Source organism: Cervus elaphus, chromosome 23 (genome assembly GCF_910594005.1).
Source record: "Cervus elaphus chromosome 23, mCerEla1.1, whole genome shotgun sequence".
Classification (NCBI taxonomy): Eukaryota; Metazoa; Chordata; class Mammalia; order Artiodactyla; family Cervidae; genus Cervus; species Cervus elaphus.
The window spans coordinates 31447714-31475341 of NC_057837.1; the positions used below are offsets into that span (position 1 = coordinate 31447714).

Here is a 27628-nt window from a genome sequence, read left to right on the forward strand (position 1 = left end):
CCTGGAGAAGGAAATGGCAACTCACTGTAATATTCTTGCCTGGGAAATCCCATGGACAGAGAAGTCTGGCAGGCTACAGTCCATAGGGTTGCAAAGAGTTGGACATGACTTAGTGACTAAACAACATAGTAATTCAGAGTATGGTATTAGCATAAAAACAGACAGACTGAACAATGGGACTGAATCAAGAGTTCAGAAATAAACCCATGCATACACAGTCAATTAAAGTTGGACAAGAGGGCCAAGAATACTCAGTGAAGAAAAGACAGTCTCTTCAATGAATGGTGCTGGTAAAACTGATATTCACATGTAAATGAAGCTAGATTCCTAACTTATAACACCCACAAAATTTAACTCAAAATGTATAAACTTAAGACCAGAAACTGTAAAACTTCTAGAAAAAAAAAACACTGAAAAACAGCTCTATGATATAGATCTTCACAATAATTTTTAAGATGATAACAACTAAAGCACAAGCAACAGAATAAACAAGGGTCACTACCTCAAACTTTAAAGCTTCTGCACAGCAAAGGAAACCATCAACAAAGCTGAAAGGCAACCTATGGAATGGGGAAAAAATGCAAGCCATTTGTATGATAAGGGGTTAATATCCAAAAGATACAATCACACAACCCAATAGCTATAAATCAAATAATTCAATTAAACAACTGACAAAACACCTGAATAGACATTTTTTTTTTTTTCAAAGAAGATAGATGAATGACCAACAGGTACATGAAAATGTACTCAATATTTTGCTCAGGGAAATGCAAATCAAAATCGAGATCAGCTCACATTGGTTAGAAAGCCTATCATCAAAAAGACAAGGGAAAAAGTGCTGGAGAGGATATGGAGAAAAGGGAACCCTGGTGGACTGTTTGTGGGACTCTAATTGGTGCAGCTTCTATGGATAACACTAAAGAAGTTCCACAAAAATTAAAGATAGAACTACCATATGATCCAGCAATTCCACTTCTGGGAATGTATCCAAAAGATGAAAATACTATGTCAAAGAGATATTTGCACCCCCACGTCCATAGCAGCATTACTCATAATACCCAAGCCATGGAAACGACGTCAGTGTCCATCGATGGATGACTGGATAAAGAAATTGTGTGATATAAATGGAATATGGTTTGCCATAAAAAGAAGGAAATCCTGCCATTTGTGGCAACATGGATGGACCTTGAGGATATTATGCAAAGTGAGTTAAGTCAGACAAATACTGTATGATCTCATTTGTGGATTCTAAAAATGAAAACCAAATCAAAATAAAATGATAGGAAAAGAGATCAGGTTTGCAGTTACCAGAGGTGGGGAGAGAGGGTGGAAGAATTAGATGACAATGGTCAAAAGGTATAAATTGCCAGTTATAAATAAGTACTATGGATATCACGTAACACTGCTGGATTACATATTTAAAAGTTGTCAAGAGAGCAGAGTTCTCAATACAAAGAAATAAATTATTTTTCTTTTTGGGGCGTATTAATACAAGATGATAGATATTAACTAAAATTACTGTACTCATCATTTCACCATATGCATAAGTCAATTCATTTATAATGTAAACATTAAAGTTACACAGTGTTTGGCAAATGTATCACAATAAAACTGGGAGAATGAAGTGTAACCTTTTGAACTGTATTTCATTAATCCACTTATTAAGTAACCAAAAAAACTGCAGGAGAAGATGTGAAAATGCACTTTGATGATTAATAAAAAGAAAAAAAAGGAAAGCCAACCTGAGATTTTATAGTACACTCCGTACTTAAATATATGATCACATTTTCTGGGTTGCATAATACACCAAATTCTATTTTGAAAAGATACTCATTTAGTATTTTCTGATTATGAAAATACACAGGATTATTACAGAGAATTTAAAGTACAGAATATAAAAAAGACGATTTAAAACATTTTAATCTACCATAGAAATAATTTATCAGCCATAAAATTCCAGTCCATTTCCATTTTTCTGTACATACACATTATAAACACATTTCCTTTTTTTCCACAATTGGAACCACACTTCTATAGTTTAAGTCTTTTTTTTTGTTTGTTTCTTACTTAACTGGATAATATGATTATCTCCCTTTGCCCCTAGATATTGTGCAATGATTTTTAGTATCTTCATAAAAGTTCATCATGTGGATACACAATTAACTCTCCTTCCATGGGTGGGCATTTAGCTTTTCACCACATTTCCACTGTGTCTACAAACCTATAGAAGCATTTTTCAAACAGAGCTCTGTGTGTGCAACTCTGACCATTTCCTCAGGATAAATTCCTAGAAATGAAAGTGCTGGGTCAGAGGACACAATTTTCAAGTTTTGCTACTTATTTTCAGATTTCTACCACCTTCTGGAGAGAAATTTATGTTCCCAAGAGCAGTGTATAAAGAATGTTTATCTCCTACGACTCCTCCAGCACTTAATATTACCTTTAAAAATATATGCACATTTCTCATTGTTATGCATGTCTTATTTTTGCTTTGATTTGTATTTTTTGGATTACTAGTGAGTCTAGATGTTTTCTCCCCGTTTCTTGAAGATTATTTTCTCTTTGTGAATTTATGTGTATTGCTCATATTTCTATCTAGAGTGTTCATCTTTTAAAAAAAATTATTTTATACTGTGATAGTTTTTACTAAGGCTTTGTTGCTAGTTAAATTTTAGATGAAGTCTTTCCAATCAACAATAGTAGAGGTATCGTTCTTACAGTAATTTCAAGAGCTAAAAAAAAAATCAATTAGAAAATTCAGACTGAGGCAAAGATGATACCTAGAAAAATTAAATCAACCAAATTTCCAAACAGGTGATGGCACCTGGGGATTCCTCTTCTCATGGCGAATGTTTTCTCAGGAAGTTATCCTGAAGCCAGAAGTATACAGACCTTCAGTAGTGACCTCTCTGACTCAAATGCAAAGTCCATCTCAGGATTTTTGGTTGGGTTTTTCTGTATTCTACAGGTCCTGGTCTCAGGGTTTCAACTGTAAGATGGAGAGAAGAGGATGCAGGGGTAGATACAGACAATCCACCTGAGCGTATGTTACATCTTCATACACCTTTTGAGACATTTCAGGCTTGGCAGTCTTTTTAGCACAAATGTTCTCCTTGGATTTGTTTCCATTGAGATACATATCAACTGTAGGTAAAAACAAAGCTGCCTATCACAGATGTTAATCAATGATTTGTTGAATGATTTTGCCACTGCAGTTTCTACTCTGGGCATGGTATTGAGTGTGCACATTTACACGACTTCTTTGGCATCATCAAAGTCACTTAGAAAGATGCTCTCATATGAGCAGATTTTCTGCAGTGACAAGAAACAGGCAAGTATTTTTCTCTCTCTGATTCGCAGCTCTCGCCGACCAGCCACTGGCAGAAGTCACCATTCCTTCAGCTAAGAAATGCTGCTTTCCAAAATCTCTTGGCAAAATCTTCTAGAGATTTGTTTTTCTGCTTCTTCCTAATTTAGAAACAGTCTTCAAAGAGGAAAAAAAAAAACAAACCTGACATATCAATGTGAGAAGAAACCAACTCATTTAATTCTGCATTTCTTTCACAGAAAGTTTCAGAATTTATCATCGATGACCAATAAATTGGACAAGATCATTGTGGGGTAAAAGTCAACAAGAACAGGTAGACCCCAAGATTCATTTTTTTTGTTTTAATTCAAGAAACAACGTGTGACACAAATTTAAGATTTTATTAAAATCATTTGTAAATTGACATAATATCTCAGTGGTGAAGGAAAACTTTGAACAAAGCAAAAATAATGAGTTGTGTGAATTAACAGAAGGGTGAACAGTGTTAAGGGTGGCATGTAAATGATTACATGATTTTAATTATTCTTTTCATAATAAGCAACTCTGTGAACATCTATTCAAGAAGTCGAAAGCTGTGCCTCGTATGGAACTTGCAGCTGAATTAAGGCTTTGTTTCCTGCCTTTGGCAATTTTAAGAAAACAAATGGAAATGGTTCGAAGAACTTATAAAAAATCCACCACCTACCGAAAGAATTTAAGGTAAGGTGGTAAGCATTAGAGAGAGAAAAAACAGAGTATTCATTTGTGAGACAGAAAAGAGAGAACAGACGTAATGAGAGAAGTGGCCGGAAGTGCAGCTCAGGCTGACCCCTTATTTATTCTTGGCTGTCAGGGGTTTCCGGCTGATCTTTTTCGATTTGTCATTATTTTTCTTTGGCGGTTCTGGGTTTGCCTGCATGTGTCTGCCGTAGAGGCTGAAAAGAGAGAGAAGGGAAACTGTGAGATCCACCTTGTGAACACAAGATACGCTTCTACTGGCAGAGTTTTCATCAACAGATTCATCTCCAGGCATACTGAGGGAGGCTATGAACACTGCAAGGGCATTTTTGTTTCCTCCGGTCATATGCTGAATTTACACATGTGCGCACACACACACACTCTCTCTCTCTCCTACTCACTCCACCATGCCATGAAGTCCAATTCTGGACCAGTCTCTTGGAATCGTACACTCTCTGGGCTAAGGAAGAGAGACCCAGGGCTAGGAAAAACATGAGGCTCAGCTTGGCCGCTCCAGACTGACGCTCCACAGGCCGTGAGTGTTGGAGCTGACGGTGACCAAAACTGAGCTGAGCTGAAAAGAAAGGGTGTCCACTTCCTGCAAAGTGAGCAGCGTGCTGGCCCGAGAGCCCCGGGGCTGGGTGATGCGACAGAGAGTGATGCTGTCCGAGCCTGCGCTAGCTGCTCACCCGTGATGGATGGCACTGGGGTGGCGACCACCCATCAATGCCACGTTAATAAGCACCGCTGATTAAATGTTGACGAAGTACCCTACAATCACAGCCACGGCATCCATCGCAGAGCAGAGCTGGCTCTGTGGCTGAGGGGATTGAACCTGATAGCAGATAGTAATTAATCGGTAATTTATGAGTCGTTCTGATTAAACCAAATTAAAAGCCACCCGAAAGTGAAAACAGCTCAACCTTAACTCCCCTTGTTGCTATAACTGTGTCCCTGAGAGAGGCCGGTGGGTGTCTCAGTGCTTCCCTAAGAGACGCAATACCTGACCCCACACTGAACAGGCTGGACACAAACACTGACCTTCCTGTACAAGGCGCCCCGTCTTCTAGGATCCATGTGGGTGATCGACACCCTCTCCTGCACTTGGCATACACTCCTGCTCCCGATGACACTGATGCTGTGGTTGATGGGCTGAGGGACAGACCTGGTGCCCAGAATTGTCCAGTTGACGGGGCGCTTAGGGAAACTTGGACTCTGGGTTTTGACAGGTCATACTGTCGTCTGCTTCTCCAGAGGCTTCCGAGCATCTCCTGAGAAGCAGGATCTACCAACAGTGGTCATGAACTTGGGTCTCTGTTCCCAAGGAGTTTAGAATGCGGAGAGTGGCAGCAGACAGACCTACAAGCTGAAGAATGTTAAGTCCAGCCAGGTGCTGGGAATGTTCTCCAGGTAAGGGGGAGCATCAGGGAGGAACTACATGTCCTCGACGTCATATCAGAGCCTGTAAGTTAGCATTTACCTCCTGTAGAAGTTCCCTTAGAGCAGGAGTCCCCAGCCTCTCAGATCTCATATCTGATGATCTGAGTGGAGCAGCTGTAGTAATAATAATGTGTACCATAAACATAACATGCTTGAATCATCTACCAACCACCATTCCCCTAGCCCCACCGTCCGTGCCAAAACTGTCTTCCATGAAACCGATCCCTGGTGCCAAAAAGGCTGCAGACTGCTGACAGAAGACTCTGAATGGGGTCTAACTGAAAGGAGAGGCAGGCCCAGTTCTGCCTGGCGTCCACAGCAGAAACATCCCCAAAAGAACCTGTCATCCAGGAAAATGGATCTTTAAACCTACACATGCCCCCTCCCTACACTTTTTAAGAAAACTGGAGTATCATTGCTTTACATACTGCATTAGTTTTTGCTGTGTGGCAAAGTGAATCAGCTCCACATACATATGTCCCCTCTCTTGGATTTCTTTCCCATCTAGGCCGCCACAGAGCAGAGTCGAGTCCCCTGCGTTATACAGCAGGTTCCTACTAGCTAGCTATTTTACACATGGTCGTGTATGTCAATCCTAATCTCCCAATTCTTCCCACCCTCCCTTCCCCATGTGGTGTCCATATGTTTGCTCACTGCGTCTGTGTCTCTATTTCTGCTTTGCAAATAGGTTCATTTGTACCATTTTTTTAGATTCCACATACATGCATCACCCCTACACTTTAAAAGGAGAAGCCGGTTCCCGTCAAAGTCTATGCTGTGGACACCTGGCAGTCCTGGATCCAGGCAAACAAACATTGGTTTGGGCAGAAAGGAAGGTTCAGCCAATCTGGCCTTACCACTGTTACCAGTCCCACTCCCAGTGATGTCCCTGTCCTAATCCCCCAGAACTTGCTGTTGTCACCTTACATGACCAAAGGGACTCTGCAGAGGAAATGAGGTTAAGGATCTTGAGGTGGAAAGATGATCTTACAATTTTCTAGGGGGTTCCAAGCTGTGCACCCCTTCCCCCACCCTGCCAGCATCTCTCCTGGATGCACCAGAACAGGGAGAGCAAACTGAGCCGAAGGAGAGTTGTGTGTTACACTCTTGATGAGACAAGCTGATCCTCCATAGCGTCGGCCCCTCTCCTCCTCCTCCCAGGATGCTGCTTTCCTAAAGATCAGCGGCTTAGCGCTAGAGTGGGGTGTGCACAAAGGGGCCTGGGGGGTGGGGCTCTGGTCTCCAAGCTCCTCCCACCTGGCACAAAGCCAAGGTCTGACTGTCCTGAGCATCCACAAAGGCATCTATGGTCTCAGCATCTTCCACTGTAATTTCTTTCTCACAGCTTCAGGGTCTCTCCTCTACTTTCCAAACTCTTATCCCTATACTCATTCTTGCTCGCAGATAACATCCAACTTTAAGGATCACAAAAATCTGTAGATACACAACTCCCTCGTTTGTGAATTTGGAAACCTGGCAAGACTCAGGGGCTGGGAAAGTGGTATCAACAGAAATAAAGAGGTCAGAGGAGGGAGAAGAGATGAAAGACTCAATGAGGGCCTTCTATGCACCACATCCTGAACACGCAGGCATGGAAGGCTTCCTGGACGGAGAGGCGGTGTTGCCGGGCCCTGACAGCGGTCATGAAGCAAAGTCATTTCAGCAGGTGTGCCAAAGCTGCTTGGGGCTCAGCAAGGCTCCTCTATGCAGGAAGGAACTAGAATGTTCCAATCTTTCATCGCCTGCCTTTTTAGACTCAGACCCCACTGTGTGCCTGGCCTTCCTGGGGCTACACAGCAAGCCACTCACTACAAAGGGTTGGAAGGGAGAGTGAAAAGTCTGTTTGCCACTTATGAGCTGTCAGTTCTAGGCACATGATTAGCAAGCCTCATCCCCACCGTGCCTTCGTTTCTTCATCTGTAAAAGAAAAAATGATGCTGTTTTCTCATAGCGTGGCCGTAATGCTGAGGTAAGCCAGGCACCAGGGCATGACATGGGGTTAGAGTGATTAAATAAAGATAATTATATGATTACTTCTCCAGGGTTTTTTCCTCTGAAAAATAACATGGTATTTTCTACCGACACCAAATCGCCAAGCATATATGGAAGAAAGGTTTGGATCCTCTTTGAAGATAGCGGCTCAGGCTAAAGGCACTGTCCCACTTCCTCCATGAGTCACCAGCGGATGACTCTGCCCTGCCCTGCGGGATCCTCTCACTCCTCCAGCTGTGTGCCAGAAGACAGCCGCGTTTCACTCTCATCTGCAGACTGGATCCATCAGAGCGATCATTCCCACCTGGAGATGAGGCTCTGGCCGGGCAGGAAGGACAAGCATCTCAGGGTCCCAAGTCTTGGATTCCCTCAGCTGTTAGTATTAGCCCTGGGGCCTCCATTCAGTAAGTGCAGGGGGCAGAATAATGGCCCCTCAAAATGTCCACATCCTGATCCCAGAGACCTTGGGGTCTGTAACCTTTTATCGCTAAAGGGACTGTGCAGAGCTGATTAAGGACTTGAAAAAAATTTTTATTGGAGTTGCTTTAGAATGTTGTGTTAGTTTCTGCCGTATAGCAAACCCAATCAGTCACATGTATACATATATTCCCTCCTTGTTTTTGGATTTCCTTCCCATTTAGGTCACCACAGAGCACTAAGCAGAGTTCCCTGGGCTATACAGTAGGTTCTCATCAGCTATCTATTTTATATGTAGTATCAACAGTGTGGGTCAGTCCCAGTCTCCCAGTTCATCCCATCTTTTCTTCCCCCTTTGCTATCCATGTTTGTTCTCTACAGATTTGTCTCTATTTTTGCTTTGCAAACAGGTTCATAGATGGAGAGATGATCCTGGATTATCTGGGTGGGCCCAACATAATCACAGGGGTCCTCTTAAGAGGGGAGACGGGGGTGCTGGAGGGCCAGAGTCAGGGATGCTCAGATGCTGGCTTTGATGATGGAGGAAGGGACTGCCAGTTGAGGACTGCAGGCAGACTCTAGACCCTAGAAAGGCAAGGAAACACATTCTTGCCTAGAGCCTCCAAAAGATGAAACCCTGCTGACACCTAACTTTCAGACTTCTGACTCCCAGAACTGTGAGATAATATACTTGTTCTGTTTTTGGCTACTAGGTTCGTGTTGATGTTTAGTGGCTAAGTCATGTCTGACTCTTTTGCAACCCCATGTACTATAGCCTGCCAGGCGCCTCTGTCCATGAAATTTCCCAGGCAAGAACACTGGAGTAGGTTGCCCTTTCCTCCTCTAGGGGATCTTCCCAACCCAGGGGTCGAACCCATGCATCTCGTGTTGGCAGGTGGATTCTTTACCACTGAGTCACCAGCGAAGCCCTTTTTGGCCACTAAGATCATCTTAGTTTGTTATCAGCAGCAACAGGGAACCAATACAGTAACTGAATCTCTCTGGGGCTGTCTGTGAAGGATTTTGCTTAGTTTTAGCTGGAGAAATTTTCTTCTGGGGTAGCAACTCACTGACAAGAAAGGAAAGTTAAAAACTAAGTTGCAGAAAGGCCACAGAAGGAGAATCTCCAAGGAAAAACGTGTGCTGTCTACAAGAAGAGAGGAGGTGGGCAGGCCAACTACCCCTCTCTGCTACAGTGAGACACGATGGGCCTGGATCCCTCTATGCGCTGAAGCTGATAGTCATGGTCCATGTTTGAAATGCATCCAGAATTTAATTTACAGAGGGGACAGTGACCAGATGGGCAGGTCAATGCCTTGGAAAGAAGTTCTATCACATGCAGTTACGTGCAGGGCCACATGGGGAAGCACCAGGTTGACTGGGAGGCAGAGGAGCCCCGGGGAGAGCAAAGCCCAGAGTCTTTATGGGTGGTTTCACAGGAAGGAATGGGCGAAACAGGGTAGGTGAAGAATTTGTTTAAAATCTCAGAGCCTAGAGCTAAAGAAGTGATCTCCAGTTGCCCAGTACCTGGATCAGGGGGAATATTGGCTTGGTGCATCAGAGTTAGAGAAAAGAAGTGGTTAGGATTGGGGCTTGGGGTTGGTTGGCTTGGATATGAAAGGCATGCTAACAGATGAACTGTTTGCTCCTCTGGGAATGAGCTCACTTGGGAGGGACAGTCTCCCCTCACCAGCATCATTATAGGAAGTGAAAAACAGGATTGATCTATACAACCTGCAGCCTTCAGGATGGATTTCTGTCCTCCTGACCATTCTGTACTCTCCTCTCATTATGTAACTTCCACCTCCTTGATCTTTGAAGATTTCAACTAACCCTTGGATCCTGGCACAAGATGCTTCTTGATGAGCACATCCCCTCAGTGATCTGCTCAGGTGGTACCCATCATCTAGTCCTACAAGAGCCCTGGCTCACTGCACGGGGGATTCTGGAGAACAGTCCTGGGGTTTCAAGCATCTGCATTCCCGAACCCTGTTTGCTCCAAAGGACGTGTGACATTGAGCAGGTGACTAACTTGCCACAGTCTGATGTCTTCATCTGCAAAATGATGAAAACTGCTATCCTGAAGGGCTTGTGGGGGAGATTAAATCAGACACGGACAGGGGCTGTGTGCAGGCACAGAACAGGTGTTCCAGGGCAACAGCTGCCACCTTTAACCTCTCGTGAAGGCCTAAGACCCAGGCTAAGCCGGCCAATTCCTCCTGCTTCCCAGACACTGCCTCTGAGCACAGCTAGGAGTTCAGCTTTGCCATCATGAGCTTGGGGGGCAGACTCTACTCGGGAAGGTTTCCAGGGGCACTGAAATCTGGTCATGCTGGTGTGAGAAACTGACAAGGGAGCCTGGCTCCCTGTCACGGATGGGGCTGCAGCCACCAGTGGTGAAGTGATCAGTTCAGAATATGGAGTGAACCTGTGGCACAGAGTCTTGGAAAATCATCTCTCCTCTGAAAGCTGAGGTCTACAGAGGATGACTGGGAGCAGTTCATGGAAGGAGAAAAATCAACAGAGAACCAGTTAAAGTGACAGGAAAGGATGAATTACGCTCAGGAGTCTGATGAACAGACTTCTGACGGTGAAGAGAATCCTCAAAGGTGAGATGCCTATGGATGACCTGTGCTGTGGGTGATGAGCGAGGCGGCATCACTTAGCTCATGAGGGCTCTCGTCTGGTCCCTGTGGGAGCAGCCCCTGACCACAGCAGCTAGCTGTCTGTAGAACCCCGGCCGAATATCAGCTCTGGAGGATTCATCATGAAATGATGCCGTGAACAGTAGAGGTCACCAGCCTGGTCACTTGAGAGGCATCGTGTTAAAGTTGTCTGCACACTGGCTCCCGACACTCCACACAACTCAACACCCCTGCCTGGTGACATCTAAGACGGCACAGCAAACAATTCCAGCCCATGAGAATGAGAATACATTTATTTCTCAGCAAACATTACATTGAGTAGTAGTCTGATATGCATGCTCTTCTATTATTGGTGGGTATATTTATTTAACATGGGCATATTCATTTTGTGAAAAAAAAAATCATTTGAGTTTTGCTGTTTCTGTTCAATCCAAGGGTCTCGTGCAGACCCTCACACCCCTTCATGGTTGCAGCAATGACCACCACTGGGGGCCGCATTTTTCCTTCTTGAGAAGTCTCCTCCCCTGGCTCCAATGCACTATCCTTGTTCTTATTTTTCCCCTGGACAATTATTACATCCTCCTCTACCATAGAGATTCTCGGTCTGTGGCAAGGGAGGATCTGAAGCTCCAAGCAAAGTTATATGTGCCTTTTTTCACCTGAAAGTGAACACAGCTTTCATCGGCTTCTCAAAAGGTCCATGACTCAATGGATTAATAAGATGCTTCATGGTACTTATTCTTATTTCTATCATCCTATGATTTTATTCATTCTCCTTTTCTTCTACCCTAAAATATGGCCATTAGATTAGTGTTTAACTGGTTCCTTCTTGGTCTCCCTTTTTTTGGCCATGCTGTGCAACTTATGGGATCTCAGATCCCCAACCTGAGATTGAACCCAGGCCCCACAGTGAAAACACCAAGTCCCAATCACTGGACCACCAGAGAATCCCCCCTTCCTGATCTCCTTGATAACAGTTCCTTCCTTCCTTCAAGTGTCCTACACACAACTGACAGAATTCTCTCTCCTTGGTTTATGCATGGAAAGCAGCGTCCACTACCCACTGGATCAGGTACCCAGCCCAGTATGTGACAGAGTGTCCACTGAACATGCCACGTAATGCCTACCCAGCCAAATTTCCTCTCTCTCTGTTCACTAACAGACCAAATACAGAAACGCTGATCTAGAGAAAGGCAATGTAGAGTGTAGGAAAGGTAGGCTGAGTGTTAGCTTTGCCACCTATTAGCTCAGTAACCTTAGAGTCTGTTATCATTCTGGAATCTCTGCTTATCTTTATTGAAAACTGGAAATATCTGAATACTGCCTACACCTTGCAGTTGATTTGAAAAAAATTTTGAGTGCTACACCCATCTAAGGCCTTTGTCAGCCAGGATTCCTTCTGGCCTCAGTTTTTGGCTGATTTGTGTTACTACTGCCTGAAATGCCCGCCCCCATCCTTTCTACAACTCAGATCTCATCCACATATTCAGGCTTTTCACAGCTTTCTCTGCTCTGCCCCCTGTCCAATTTCTGCCTTCACAAAATACTGTGGTGTTTATTGAGATTTCATCACTAAGTCCTTCAGAATAGACAAAGTACTTTCTGCTCTTGTCTGTTATTTCCAAGTACTAAAAGAGTGCCTTGATCAGGACACATGGTAAATATGGTTACCATGCAGTCAGCATTCACTACCGCAACTATCCAAGAAAGAAGGGGCTTTCATTATTTTCATTTTCCAAATGAGGAAACTGAGGATTAGAAAAAGGTGCAGATCACCCCCAGGTAATGACTCCAGAGTTCAAATTTTCTAGGAATTAAGTATATGGGCTTTCCTGGTGGCTCAGTGGTAAAGACTCTGTCTGCAATGCAAGAGACACGGGTTTGATCCCTGGGTCAGAAAGAGTCCCTTAAGAAGGGGATGGCAACCCACTCCAGTATTCTTGCCTGGGAAATCTCATGGACAAAGGAGCCTGCGGGACCGCAGTCAATGGGGTTGCAAGAGTTGGACATGACTTAGCAACTAAACCACCAACCATCACCACCACCATCTTTCTGGATTTCTCAGTTTTGTCCTCTTCATCAGCCTACCATTTTCTCAAGGGTGGGGACAGCAGACTTCACCTCTTTTGTATTCTACATACACAAGGCACTGCTGGAAGCACATTGTGTGCTATGTAAATATTATGTTTCAGAATGCCAGGTATATGAGAGGTACAATATGCTGTGCTTAAGTCGTTTGCTCCTGTCATATGCCTCCCTCCTGTTGTTTTGGGTGTTTCCATGGAAAGTCCTTATACAGACCAAGAAAAGAACCAATTTGAAAAATCTCAGTATATGGCCAGTGACAATAATGGAGAGAAATCATTTTGTGTCTAATCTGTAATCTTATGGTAGGATGCTAAATTTACAATCTCCGCAAATAAATCTGTGGACAAAGTGTGAAGCCCAGATTATTAATAAGCATTTGCCATATCTTTATTTATCCTATCTAGCAGCTTCTGAGGGGTTGGTGACAGAACCTTAGCACTTAAATTGCTGAGTCTTAAAGAAAAAAAGGGAACAGTTACCATATTCCCATGAGAAGTCTCATTAATTCAAAAGGCAATGATTTTTTGAGATCAAACCTCCAAGAGATGGTTCCATGAAATTCACTAGCACCAGGAGGTGTCTTCTACATTCTCCCTTATAACCCTCACTGCTCTCTGCCCCCAACATACAGTGTAAAAAGAAATTATCAACATACATGTGTGCAAACAGCATCTGTATAAATAGGAAAGAAGAATCTGTAGCTGGCTTAGGACAGATACTAAACTACACAAAAAAAAAAAACAAAATGCAAGGCAGATTTTAAAAATACCCCATACATTCTAGACTAACTATCTGCCCCACTGGAGGAGAGAAATGAGGATTCTGGCAGAACAAAACTAACAATCTCATGCACAAAAGATGCTCATTAAACTTCATCATCCTGTCTATTCTAATGATGCTTTTACTTAATAAAAATTCCCCAAGCAGTTGCAAGGATATTAGGCAAGGTCTTTGGTTATGTATCAGAGGTCTGAGCTGTCACCAGCAAGCATGCAGTTCGGGGGGTAAGGCTCCCTGGGGAAGGAGCAAATACAGCTTTCACAGAATACATGCAGAGAAAAATCAATAACTGCAACTTGCTTCCCTGCTTAAGCATTTAAGAGAATAGGTAATCCTTTTAAATTAAACTGCAAAGTGCTAAATGTTGCAATTTCCAGAATAAACTAAAAAACAAAGGAAAACAGGAGGAAGAGCATTTTTGTAAGTTTTCTAAGCAAGCTACTTCCTTAATAGACTTCAGACCTGGAGTATTGGAGAATATTTTTTATGAAAAGAATTATTTAGCGATACTGTTACATTGAGGCTGCAGAGGTGTCAATGTGTTGGTTATACACAAACCTATTTATAGACACAAGCAAGGAAGTGACAAGCATTTCTTTATTTTGTTGTTGTTTTCTATTTTTTGACCATGCCACGTGGTATAGCATGTAGGACCTTAGTTCCCTGACCAGTGATCGAACCTCTGACCCCTGCAATAGAAGTCCATTAATCAATGGACTGCCAGGGATGTCGCAAGAAATTATTTCTATTACATGCATGTAATACCACCAAAAATTATTCCTAAGAAAACATTACTATTAAAATTAACTATCTTGATAAGCATATGTGTAACTGATTTACCTTGCTATACACCTGAAACTAAGACAGCTCTGTAAATCAACTATCAGTTAAGTTCTGTTCAGTCGCTCAGTCGTGTCTGGCTCTTTGCAACCCCATGAACCACAGCACGCCAGGCCTCCCTGTCCATCACCAACTCCTGGAGTTTACTCAAACTCATGTCCATTGAGTTGGTGATGCCATCCAGCCATCTCATCCTCTGTCATCCCCTTCTCCTCCTGCCCCCAATCCCTCCCAGCATCAGGGTCTTTTCCAATGAGTCAACTCTTCGCATGAGGTGGCCAAAGTATTGGAGTTTCAGCTTCAGCATCAGTCCTTCCAACGAACACCCAGGACTGATCTCCTTTAGGATGGACTGGTTGGATCTCCTTATAGTCCAACACAAATTAAAAAAAAAAAAAAATTCACTAACTAGAATCTGGCTCTCAAAAGCTAAACAGTAATTATCTAATAGATCCCTTAACATGGACAGCTAGATGTTAATTCTATATAATCACAAATTATTGCTTCTGTTCACATTGTACAACCCATTTTAAATTTCATGTCCACTCAATACAGAGTTGGCTGGAGAGATATGAGAGTCGATGCAAGAATGAGGTGTGACCCCAAAACTTAAAGGCAGAAAGGTTGCCCTCTATGTGTTAAATGATCACGTCAACACAAATGAACCAAAGCAGGAACTCAGAAAGTCTCCCCAAGTAATACCAGCACAACTCAGGCCAGCAAGATTTGATCAGAAGCCAGCCAAATGAATGAAGAAAGCTGGAGAGAGACCCTGTGCATCAGAAGCATGGTGGTGTCCATCAGCAGCTCCAAGAGTGGGGTAGACGCAGGCAGTGGGCATCGGTGGGACCCAGCTGGGAGTTCTGTGGGCACCTTGATAAGGCAATGTCTGCAAGTGCAGGAAGAGAAATAAACATGGTGCCACTGCAACCCTTCCAAGGCTTCATGGTACAGCTGGGGCCACCTCCCTGCCTTCTGCCATGACCCTGCACGCTCCCAATCTCCAGCACATGGGCAAACAAATTAGGCCTCTGCCCACTTCTGAGGTCCATACTTCTATCCCCTCTGTCCAGCATGCTTTTCTCCAGGCCTCCCTAAGATCGGCATCGTACTGTCCCTGTTGCACAGGTTAGGGAAAGGACAGGTTAGGGAAAGAACTTCAATAACTTTGGTGTCAAAACAATTCAGTCTCAACCCTCCCTCTTTACTCTGGGTGCAGACACTGGTTCATACACGAGCATGTGGCCAACCTATGCCAACCACAGAAAGACCCAAGATCTTAGCTCAAGCTATTGGGAAGAAGAGCCCTTTCTTTTGAGTTGAATTAGGAGCCTAGATCAGCTGCTGGCCATGGTGGCGTCTGAGAAGAGAGCTTGCCTGGGAAAGAAATCAGCAGGCAAAGCAGAACTGAAAGATGGAGGGAAACGGAGTCCAGAGACATTGAGCCCTTGCTCACGTCATGTCTTAAAAAACCTACTTACGTACTGCTGGATTATTAGTAATATAAATTTCTTCTAACGCTTTGTGTTTGTTGCATTCCAAGGAACACTGAGCCCTGAATGACACATCACTCTGATCTACTTCAAATGTGAGTTCCTAAGAGACTTTTTTTGCCCGCATTCTGTCTTTAACCACATTCGTTTCCTTCATACCACAGTCACGATATAATTATTTTGATTATTATTAATTGATTTTTGTTTGCCACCTCCTTTAATGGAAGATTAACTCCAAGAGGACGGGAATCTTGTCTGTCTTCATTAGTATCCCCTCTGACCGGTGCACCACGGGCACACCATGATTGTTTGCTGATTGACTGAAGGAAAGCACACACCACTGCACTTACTAGGATTACTGAAATATCCAACTACCTGAGTCTCTTAACCAGCCGGATCATCAGTGCCTCGGAGGCAGGAGGTGTCTTAATCCTTTTATTTCTCCAGCGTTGGCCACACTAGTCACCACATAAACATCTACTGGTGGACTGAAAGAATATATTTTTAAAAAATATTCTTAATTGTAGGATAATTACTTTATAACACTGTGATGGCTTCTGCCATACAACAATATGGAATGCCATAGATATATGTATGACCCCTCCCTCTTAAACCCCCCTCCCTCCCCATCCCACTCCTCTAAGGTGGTCACAGAGCACCAGCTTTGAGTTCCCTGCATCACACAGCAGACTCCCACTGGCTATCTGTTTTACATAAGGCAATGTGACTGTTCCAATGCTGTTCTCTCAAATCATCCCACCCTCTCCTTCCCCTACAGTGTCCAAAAATTTGTCGTTCCTGTCTGTGTCTCCTCTGCTGCCCTGCAGGTAGGCTCATCAGTACTGCCCCGAAAGAGTATCTGAGCTGAGGAACATTTCCTGATTCATTCCTTAATTCCATACTCATCAAGTGATGATAGACATGTTTCCCATACAGAGGTGTTCACTGAGAAAACACGTGCTGTGCACGCCAAGGCAAGTCTTCTAGTCTTTAGGGGCAGATCTCCTCTGTTACAGAATTCCGGGCCCCTACGTAAGTTTCTTCTGTTGTTTCCCCCAGTCTCTGTGGGGTTTCTGAGGCTTGGAGAGGAGAGTGAGGTGCAGTAAGTGCATCATGGCGCCATTTTGTGAAGCTGCTTGGGAGCCATCCATTCTTCTCTTGTGGAGATTCTCTTTTTAAAAAATTTTTTAAAGGTTTTTTTTTTTTTTTTTTTTTTTTGCTGTGGACCATTTTTTAAAGCCTTTATTGGATTGTTGTAACACTGCTTCTGTTGTTTATGCCCTGTTTTTTTTTGGCCATGAGGCATATGGGATCTTAGCTACCCAACCAGGAACTGAACCTGCAGCCCCTGCATTAGAAGGCGAAGTTTTAACCACTGGACCACAAGGGAAGTCCTGGAGGGTCCCTCTCAAAATACTGTGTTACCAGGGGTTTTCATTCAATTCCTTTACAGCACAGTTTTACTGAATATTAACCATCATTTGATATTAGCAAGAATTAGCTGAGTGCTGGAATAGCTTAACACAGAGAATTAAGTCAAAATGGACATTATAAAAACGCTGGGGATTTCTTCCTTTCCTTCAGACAAATTAAACATCAGAATGAATTTTTATTATCATGGAAAGATGGAAGTTTTTCAAGCTACACATGGTTCCTTCAGGAAAGGCTCGGTGTTCACGACCTTTTAAGTTATTAAGCTAGTGATTGTAACAGCCAAACGCAGGCAGCACACGCTATACACCAGCATTTCCACAGGAAGCTTCTGCAGCATTTTCTGTATTAACTCATTTAAGCCTGAACAAAAGACATCACGGAGGGCTGCACAGCTGTCCTGGGGGTCTAGACATAAATGACGCTGCAACTGGAATACCAGTGTCCAAACAGCGAAGCTTCCGCCGGGTCTTTGTTTCTCAGACACAGGCCAACGGTAAAGCGTATCTACAGGTATTATTACTCATCCTCCTCTTCCTCTCGGTGGCTACTAATGTGGACTCCCTGCTTCCAGGGCCCTCCTCCCCTCTCAGCCCCGATGACCGGATGATGCGACACTGGCAGGTGACTCAAGGCCAGGTCAACAGAGAGCGAGCCATCTCTAAGTGCTAGTCTATTCAGGGTTCAGAGTGCATGGCAGATAATACCGACTCAGGAGGCAGAAGGCTTTGGAGTTAATCCATTGACTAAGGTAATCTGTGTTTTCCTACATAGGAAATGGCGCATTTGTATTTAAACAGGGGTGGGAGCCATCTAATATATGCACTGCCACCCTCCTGCCCTTCACCTTGCACACCGACTGAGCATTCACTCAGAATGCATCCAGAACCAACCTAGATCAAACCCTACGGGCAATGGCTGCAACCTGGTCACAGCTGGGCATCTGAATGGAACCTGCACGTTGTATGTATGAAACTTGTATAGGACTCTGCTTACATTAAAACTCATTTACCCTTCGGAAAAACCACATTCAATGAAACCTATCTCCAAGGTTCCTCTTACGTTCAGGTTACATTACAGCATGGTGCCTGAGATTCTAGGCAGCACTGTATCATCTGCCTCTCCTCCATGTCCACTAGATGGTCTGTGAGGTTATGTTCCACTTACACAGCAAAGAGAGTAAAAAAAAAAAAAAGAAATCACCTTAGAAGTCAAAACCAGAAAGCGTGCATCTACCTACAGATGGATGCAGCCATGAGGCTCCTGCCAGGTGGACTTCAGGAAGCAGCAGCTACAAGTCAGTTCTGGTCACTGTCTCCTGTCGCTTCTTCCCTCATCTAAGCTGGGCTGTCTCTGAAGTGCCAAGCCCTGCCACCCCTGGAACATGGCAGGTCAAGTTGACTGTGCTTTCCCTCCATTCCTGATTGCAATATTTTAACTAGTGGCCAGAGGTCGGCAGTAGAGGAGAAGCCAGGCTTTTGCGGCAAAGAAACAAAACAAATTACGTGTATTCACACATATATATGGAATCTAGGACAATGGTACAGGTGATCTTATTTGCAAAGCAGAAGGAAGACAGATGTAGGGAACAAACCTATGGATACCAAGGGGAAATGGTGGGTAGGATAAATTGGTAGACTGGAATTGACATGTATACACTATAGATAGACTATGTATAAAATAGTTAACTAGTGAGAACCTACTGAATAGCACGGGGAAGGCTGCTCAATTCTATGTGGGGACCTAAGTGGGAGGGAAATCCCAAAAAAAGGGATATATGTAAACGTACAGCGGATTCACTTTGCTGTACAGTAGAAAATAACACAACATTGTAAAGCAACCATATTCCAATGAAAACAAATAAAAAACTAGAGTGGATATATGTATATGGATAACTGATTCATTTTGCTGTACATCTGAAACTAATACATCACTATAAATCAACTACATTCCAATAAAATTTTTTTTAAGATATAGGAAATCAACAAAAACCCCAAAATGGTGCTTGGGAATTAGCCCAACAACTGGGGAAGAGAATAATGGAGAAAAACATCTAAGAGAGCTCAAGAATAGAAGAGCCTTTGGATCCCCATCTTCCTTGAGTTTTGAGTTCTGCAGCAAAAATATACTCCAAAAAGGAATGGAAGATTAAAAAAAAATAATTGTAGCTTTGATATACTCAGCAGATTTAATACATGTCATCTAGTTCCTCCTAGTTTTTTTTTTTAATCAGATTTTTAAGAGTTTCAGAGAAATTTATGGTCATCAAGTGCAAAAAGGTTAAAAATTAAGATGTCTGTGGCTTCTGCTGGATGTTAAAAATGGTCTACCGGAGAATTCTGTGCATCAGCCATGAATCTGGGTGGGGGTCCTGGGAATTTGGGGGGCGGCGAGGACTCTCCCCTGGGGCTCCAGCTTTAGTTGCCTGATGGCCCCATTGGGCCCTGAAGTCTCAGAGCAAAACCGTGGCTGTGGGTGGAGAGAGAAGAGCTTGTCACAACAGACCTTTTCATCCAAGAATCGCAAGTGTTTCATCTAGGAATCGCACCCGGCAAACACTCCTGGAAGGTGTTAGTGCTAAGCACAGGCGGTGGAAGTGAGGCGGAAGTAGAAGCGTGAGGTGGAGGTGCCAGAGGCCCGGGGTTTCTGCAAAATCCAGCCTGGTGCTGCTCTTTTGTCAGTTTCTGGTACAGGCAGACCCTGCTGTACTGGGCTTCACAGAAATTGCCTTTTTTATAATTTGAAGATCTGCAGCAACCCCACGTAGAGCAAGTCTACTAGTGCCATTTTCCCAATAGCGTTATTTATTTTTTAATTTTTAGTTTTTTTGGCCATGCTGTGTGGCGTGTGAGATCTTAGTTCCCCAACCAGGGATTGAACCTGTGCCCCCTGCTTTGGAAGTGCAGAGACCTAACTATTGGACTGCCTGGGAAAAGTGAAAGCATTAGTTACGGACTGTAGACCACCAGGCTCCTCTGTCCATGGGATTCTCCAGGCAAGAATACTGGAGTGAGTTGCCATTCCCTTATCCAGGGGGTCTTCCTAACTCAGGAATCGAGCCCAGGTCTCCTGCATTACAGGTGGTTTCTTTATATATATATAAATATATATATATTTAACTATAATGTTATCACACAGTTCACAATGTCAACATGACTTTTATATGCACTGGGAAACCAAACATCATGGGACTCACTTTATTTAGATATTTGCTTTATTGTGGGGTACAATGTGGTCATGATGTGGCCACGTGATGACACCTGGGATCACAAAGGAAACACGTACTCAACAGTTATTTCAAATATTAGAAAACAAAACAAAACAAAAATATTAGAAAACAATATTCCATTACAAATGACTCGAACTGACCTATCTTTGCATGGAAAAATACTCCTCCCTGAAGAGCTGTTAATCAAGAAGATTTCTGCCTGACATATATTGCCTGGAATGGTAAAAACAAGCCCCTCTTAGTCAGCCTACTGAATACCTACAGTGAGTTCATTTTTCCTCTCATAAATATTTCAGAAAGCTATTTTTAAAGTCTTATTTTTAAACACATATTAGTCCTTCCAATTTGTGGAGACATATTCTCTACTTTCACGTATGTACAGCATAGCTTGGTCCAAAACAGGAGATTCACAAAGGTAACTTTAAATTTTCTAGGAGCCACATTAAAAAAGGAAAAAGGAATAGATGAAATCAAGTTTAGGAATATATTTAATTTAACCCAATAGATCCAAAATATGATCATTTCAATGGGTAATCTGTATCAACATGGTAAATGATCTATTTTATTCCCAATCTAAGGATAAATGATTTAGTAAGTATATCATATAAATTTAATGATTTCTTTTTTGGTTCTAAGTGTCTTTGAAATCTGGTGAGTATTTGAAAACCCTGATAGCATATCCCAACCAGACAAGCTATAGTTCAAGGGCTCAAGAGTCACATGTTATTAGCAGCTACCATGCTGCAGAACACAGATAGAGACCATTTGAAAATGGTGCAATCGAGCCATCTTTTGTACTTAGATGAAAGACATTTTGAAAGCTGATGGACCCTTTCTTGACACATGGTTAGTTTTAATGTTTTTAGAAAAGTAAGGATGGAAATATGTACATATGCTTTATAAATATACATAAAAGTGTATACATACATATTTTTAAGAGTCATTCCATTTACCTAGAGGGTGTTCCAGTATGTTTGTGTGTAGTATTTTTGAGTATGAGCCTGGAAAGGTCACCAGGCTGACAAACAGAACTCCTAAAGCCCGTGAACTTGGTGAGGGCAAAGTATAGTCAGTCCCCTTCTTTCCCAATGCAAGAAAACATAAAAACAACAGTAAGGGCCAAAGAAACTCAGCAAGCAGCTGGGGACAGGCAACCAAGCAGATCTTCACTAAAAGGGGCTCAAGCAGCAGCAACAGCTCTAGACCATGTGCGTTCAGGAGTTTTGCTGCATCCCAGGCAAGCCTGACTTCCTCACTGAGCTGTGTTCCATTCATCCATTTATCTGCCCCACCACATGGCATGCATGCAGGATCCTAGCTCCCCAACCAGGGGTCAAATCTGTTCCCTTGTAGTGGAAGCACAAAGTCCTAACCACTGGTCCACCAGGGAAGTTCAGCTGTACTCTTCCAACATTTTTTTTTTTTTTGTATTAGGGTATTGACAGTTTCAGGTGAATACTGAAGGGACTCAGCCATACACATACAAGTATCCATCCTTCCCCAAACTCCTCTCCCATTCAGGCTGCCACTAACTTTGAGCAGAGTTCCCTATGCTACACAGTAGGTCCTTTAACCAATTTAAAATTGGTTATCTGCTTTTTTTTTTTTGGGGGTTAACATTTTTTTTTCCCTGATTATTTTTATTAGTTGGAGGCTAATTACTTTACAATATTGTAGTGGTTTTTGCCATACATTGACATGAATCAGCCATGGATTTACATGTGTTCCCCATCCTGAACCCCCCTCCTACCTCCCTCCCCATCCCATCCCTCTGGGTCATCCCGGTACACTAGCCCCGAGCACTTGTCTCATGCATCCAACCTGGACTGGAGATCTGTTTCACACTTGATAATATACATGTTTTGATGCTGTTCTCTCAGATCATCCCACCCTTGCCTTCTCCCATTGAGTCCAAAAGTCTGTTCTATACATCTGTGTCTTGCATATAGGGGTATCGTTACCATCTTTCTAAATTCCATATATATGCGCTAGTATACTGTATTGGTGTTTATCTTTCTGGCTTACTTCACTCTGTATAATGGGCTCCAGTTTTATCCATCTTATTAGAACTGATTCAAATGTATTCTTTTTAATGGTTGAGTAATATTCCATTGTGTATATATACCAAAACTTTCTTATCCATTCGTCGGCTGATGGGCATCTAGGTTGCTTCCCCTGGTTATCCCTCTTAAATACAGTTGTGTGCATATGTCTATCCCTTCACCCCTCACCCCCGCTGCTTTCCCCTCATGACCCCCTGTGGCGAGCTTCTGTAGACCAAGCAGCCACCCCCGACCCCCTGGCCCACAGGTGGGGGTGGGGCCCAGGAGACAGAGCAGGGTGAAGGACCAGAGTCTGAATTTAGTATTTGCCACTGAAAAAGAAGTGTACTGAGTGAAGTAAGTCAGAGAAGGAGAAATATCATTTGACTTCCCTTATATGTGGAATCTAAAAAGAAATGATACACATGAACTTACTTACAAAACAGAAAGAGACTCACAGACTTAGACAAAGAACTTATGGTTTCTGGGGGGAAAGGACAGGGAGTTTGGGATGGACATGTACATGCTGCTATATTTAAAATGGATAACCAACAGGTCCTACTGTATATAGCATATGGAACTCTGATCAATGTTACCTGGCAGCTTGGATGGGAGGGGAGTTTGGGGGAGAATGGATACATGTATATGGATGGCTGAGTCCCACAGCTATTCGCCTGAAACTAATTGTTAATCAGCTACACCCCAACACAAATTAAAAAATTTAAAATAATAAAAAAAAAAAGAGGGTTAAAAAAATAACTGGAAGCTGGGTAATCTTGGAGAGCTTAACTTCTCTGAGCATGCTTTCTTATCTAGAAAATGGGATGGATGATAATAATAGTACATAGCTCATAGGGTCCTTAGGAGGATGAAATAACCCGAAGTGCTTAGCAGGTACCCAACAGGTGCTTATTCAACAAGACTTTTACATACAATGTGCTCTGAACTGGGCTTGTCCATTCTAAACTCATCTGGAGCCACAAAGGTAGAAAATGCCTCATGGCTGCATGCCCAAGTTTTGCACAAGATGCAATCTCTTTCCAAAGAGATATTTTCTTAAATGTTATAATTTGTATGCTTGAGAAAAAAAAAAAAAAAGAAAAGAAATGGCAGAGAACATAAGCTAGGGGCCTTGGATATAAAACTACCAAAAAAGTTAGTCACTTTCTGAGCCTGGTCCTCATTGAACGTTAACACATAACCATGTTATTCAATGATAAAGATGATCATGGAGGCGCTTCCTGGAGAAAGGTGCCATCTCTTTTGCTCTGTCCAGGGTTCTGAATGGGAGGCTCCCCAGCACCAATGGGAAAAATGAATAAGGGTATTGAATACACTTTCAGTCCTCCTCTTGCATCAGCCCTCCCATTCACAGGCTAAGCTGTTCTGGAATCTATTCAGAGGGGAACCACATTACATAAGACTCAATAATCTTAATGGTAACTCTGCAGTGAAAGTGTCATTTGTTGTAATGAACACTGATCATAAGTTAAGCCCTGAGCTACTCTCTCTGTTATTTTTCATTATACTGTTCCTTGCTCTGTTATATTTCAGGAGCACTGAGGGAATTCACTCAACTGTGTTTGTTAGTCAGCGTTTCATTCCTCAAATTAGATTCTGCTAAGATGCAATGGACCAATGTGCAAACACACTGATTCTCAAGGAAACGCATCAGACGCTGATTATAGGTTCTCTGCTGGTGCCAAGGGGCACCTCCCCTTCCTCTTGGTTATGTATGTCTTTAGTTTACCATTTTTCTATCTTCCACTCAATCCACAGCATCGTTCTGCAGGCTCCAATCTGAGAGAGGATTAACAACGTGTCTCTGGATACTTGTCCTTCAGGAATGACTGTTCAATTCGACCACCAGAATACTGTTTCCAAAATCATCATCATCATCTCTCATTGAGCTCTCACTTGCAAACACCACTCTGCTTACATGACAATCATCGTCCTACCCCCCTCCCCACCCCCTGCTGCTTTAAAGCATACTAAGACAAATGGCACACCAGTGAGGGGAAGCTGGGATTTGTCCAAGTTTTAAAAACTCAATGTGAAAAATTCATCTTGGGCATTGTATATGAAGCTTGGGCGTATGTGCTTCCACGGGCATCTGTGCTCTTGGAATTGCTTATAAGTAGGTTGTGAGTCCTTGGAGAGACCACATCACCACCATACCTCAGAGGTCAACAGCACAAACACTTGGAGACTGTGTGGGTTGGTTCCTGGTCAAGAACACTCACAGGCTTTACCATTCTCACTGACCGCATCTCCACCTGACACTGGGCACTATCACTATTCCTTAGACCACAGGCCCCCAACCTCTGGGATCCACTGCCTGATGATCTGAGCGGAGCTGATCACTAATAATAGAAAGACAGTGAACAATACATGTAATGCACTTGAATGTGCTTGAAAACAGAGGGCGCAGCCACACTGCCTGCTTTAGTACCCATTATTTTGACTGGGTTCCCCAAGGAAGTAGCCTATGAATTTACTTCCTCTAACACGAGGTGCCAGGCTGGCCTTCTGACCAGTGAAAGTGCTCAGTCATGTCCAACTCTTTGCAACCCCATGGACTGTATATTCTCCAGGCCAGAAAACTGGAGTGGGTAGCCTATCCCTTCTCCAGGGGATCTTCCCGACCCAGGAATCGAACTGGGGTCTCCTGCATTGCAGATGGATTCTTTACCAACTGAGCTATCAGGGAAGCTCCGGCCTTCTGCCCAAAGACACAGAAAATCAACTCTGAAAGACTGCTGTTCCCAGACATACGGACGCTTACATTTGGACATGTGCGGAATATGAACTGTCAACTACAAATTGACATTTGCCATCTACCTTTACAAGATTAAATTATGTGCTGCTGCAGCTGCTGATTTTCAACACCCCCGAAGGAGCTCAGGGTGGAGAGCAAAAACGACCCACTCGGTGCTCAGGGAAAAACTGTCAGATCTTCAGATAGTTATTAATAAATATGTTCAGGAGATGATTTTACGAGCCCAATTCTGTATCTTCTTATATCTAGAAAAGCACTAAAATCCTTCATAGTGATAACTGCTCCCCAGAACTAACAGAAACCTTCTGTTAAAAAAAAAAAAGTATGTGCTTGATTGCATGTACTCCCCCTCCACCCAAATCACATATATACTGACCTTCCTCTTTGTCTCTTTGGAGCAATTTCTCAGTTATCTGAAATGTTGTCTCCCGGATTATAGTCCTCATTTGTCTCACGTAAAACTTAACTCACAACTCTCACATTGTACTTTTTAAAAGTCGATTGACAATTTCTTAAAATCGTAGAGAAAAAGGAGAAACTCTGGCATAAATCCAAACTATGTCTTCCTTCATTTTTAGACTTCTACATTTTACTTTTTAAAGAAACAGAAATATATTACATCCCATTGAGAAATTAAAAAGAGGGTTGAAAAAAAAAAACTGCCAAGAGTCTCCTACTTAAACATAAATTCTACTAGTATTTGGGTAAATTTCTTTCAAGTTTTCATCTGAAGTATTTTTAAAATATCAATAATCATAGTTTATAATTTTATAATTAGGTTTAGAATTTTATTTAAAAGTTAAGGCATCAGTATTTGCAACATAACTGCCATATATCAACAGGTTATCTATGAATCCATATAATTGCCATATATCGATAGGTTATCTATGAATCGCAATTAATGTGAACATTTTTTTGCTTGAAGACAGCAGTGTGGCTTTGGGGAAGCCATTTAACCTCTCTAAGTTTCAGTTTTTCTCATTGGAAAAAACAAACAAAAAAGGGATAAGTGATATTAACCAGCATCATTAGAACTTCATGCAAGTTAAGAGATCATACACTGAATGGAAGTAGATCTTACCAAAATGAAAGCCTCGGTTGAGGTGAACAATGGATAACACAGAAAATCATTTCCCACTGGATTATCTTAAAACAAAGCATATTTGCATATAAGCTGGAAACCCACAAGGAGGGTAGGGAAGATCCAGTCTTTCATTTATTAAGGAGAGGCCTTTGAGAACTGATCAACAAGTCTCAGAGAAGGGACTCAGTATACCCTAAACTGGGATTAGGAATGGCCATAGCCACTTCTGTTTTGGAAGTAGAGGGGTTTCAGGCATAGGCACAAAAATGCTAAAACAAGATCTCAAAAACTGCAGCACCAGGACTTCCCTGGTGGTTCGGAGGTTAGGAGTCTGCCTTCCAGTGCAGCGGACACAGATTTGATCCCTGGCCAGGGAACTAAGATTCCACATGCCATGGGCAACTAAGCCTACACACCGCCAACTGCTGACCCTATGTTCTAGAGGCTGTGCTCCACAGCTAGAGAAGCCCTCGGATACCACAATGAAGACTCAGCACAGTCAAAAAAAAAAAAAAACAAAAATAGACACACTCCCCCTCAAGATAAAAAAAAAAAAACCAAAAACTGTAGCATATTTTAAATACGCACACTTACTAAACCATTTAAGACAGTGACAACAATGGCAGTGAAAGCAAAACAATGATCTACATATAACACAGTGGTCCTGGACCCGGCACCATTCTGCCCTCCCCACGGGGCTCTTGGCAATATCTAGACACAATGTCTTGTCACACCTGGGGTGTGCTACTGGCCTCTAGTGGTTAGAGACCAGGATGCTGCTAAACATGCTATACAGGATGGTCTCCAACAACAGTGTCATCTGGACCCAAAGGTATCAATCGCATTTAAGTTGAAAAATCAAGGTGTGAACAACTCACAAGTAAAATTAAACCTTACTGAATATTAAAGCCAGGGAGATATGTCTGTTTCCCTCATTCCACCTCAGTATCCCCTGCCCCTACCCCCCGCCCAACCAATATCACATCTCCCCCACGTGACATCTTCCAAAGCTGTGAAATGACTACAGGTGCGGACTTTAAATTTTAATTATTATGCATTTTCTTTCATTGGTTACGATGCCAGTCTATTGTTTAGAATATGCTAGACAGGATCTTTAAAAAGAAATGTAAGAATGTGAATTGATCTAAAGAAAAATATTAAACCTTATATTAACTCCTATCTGGATATGGCAAAATCACTCTTCCAGAAGAGCGCTCTGTGTTTATTTTGATTTTTGTAGAGATACCACTCATATGAAGCCACTGCACAGATTCAATTTGAGGCTAAGGATGACATGAGGTTAGTAAAATTCTCCAAATTAAC

General features: G+C 42.7%; 1 protein-coding gene across 1 annotated transcript in view; it reads right to left on the bottom strand.

The window, feature by feature from the left end:
- Positions 1-3689: 3689 nt before the first annotated feature.
- The window catches only part of RSU1 (Ras suppressor protein 1), a 202372-nt gene continuing 178433 nt past the window's right edge, over positions 3690-27628 (bottom strand). Inside the window, exon 9 of the mRNA XM_043885150.1 lies at positions 3690-4242. Within this exon, the coding sequence (XP_043741085.1) occupies positions 4140-4242 (103 nt within the window). The 3' untranslated portion in view covers positions 3690-4139. The remainder of the gene's footprint in view (positions 4243-27628) is intronic.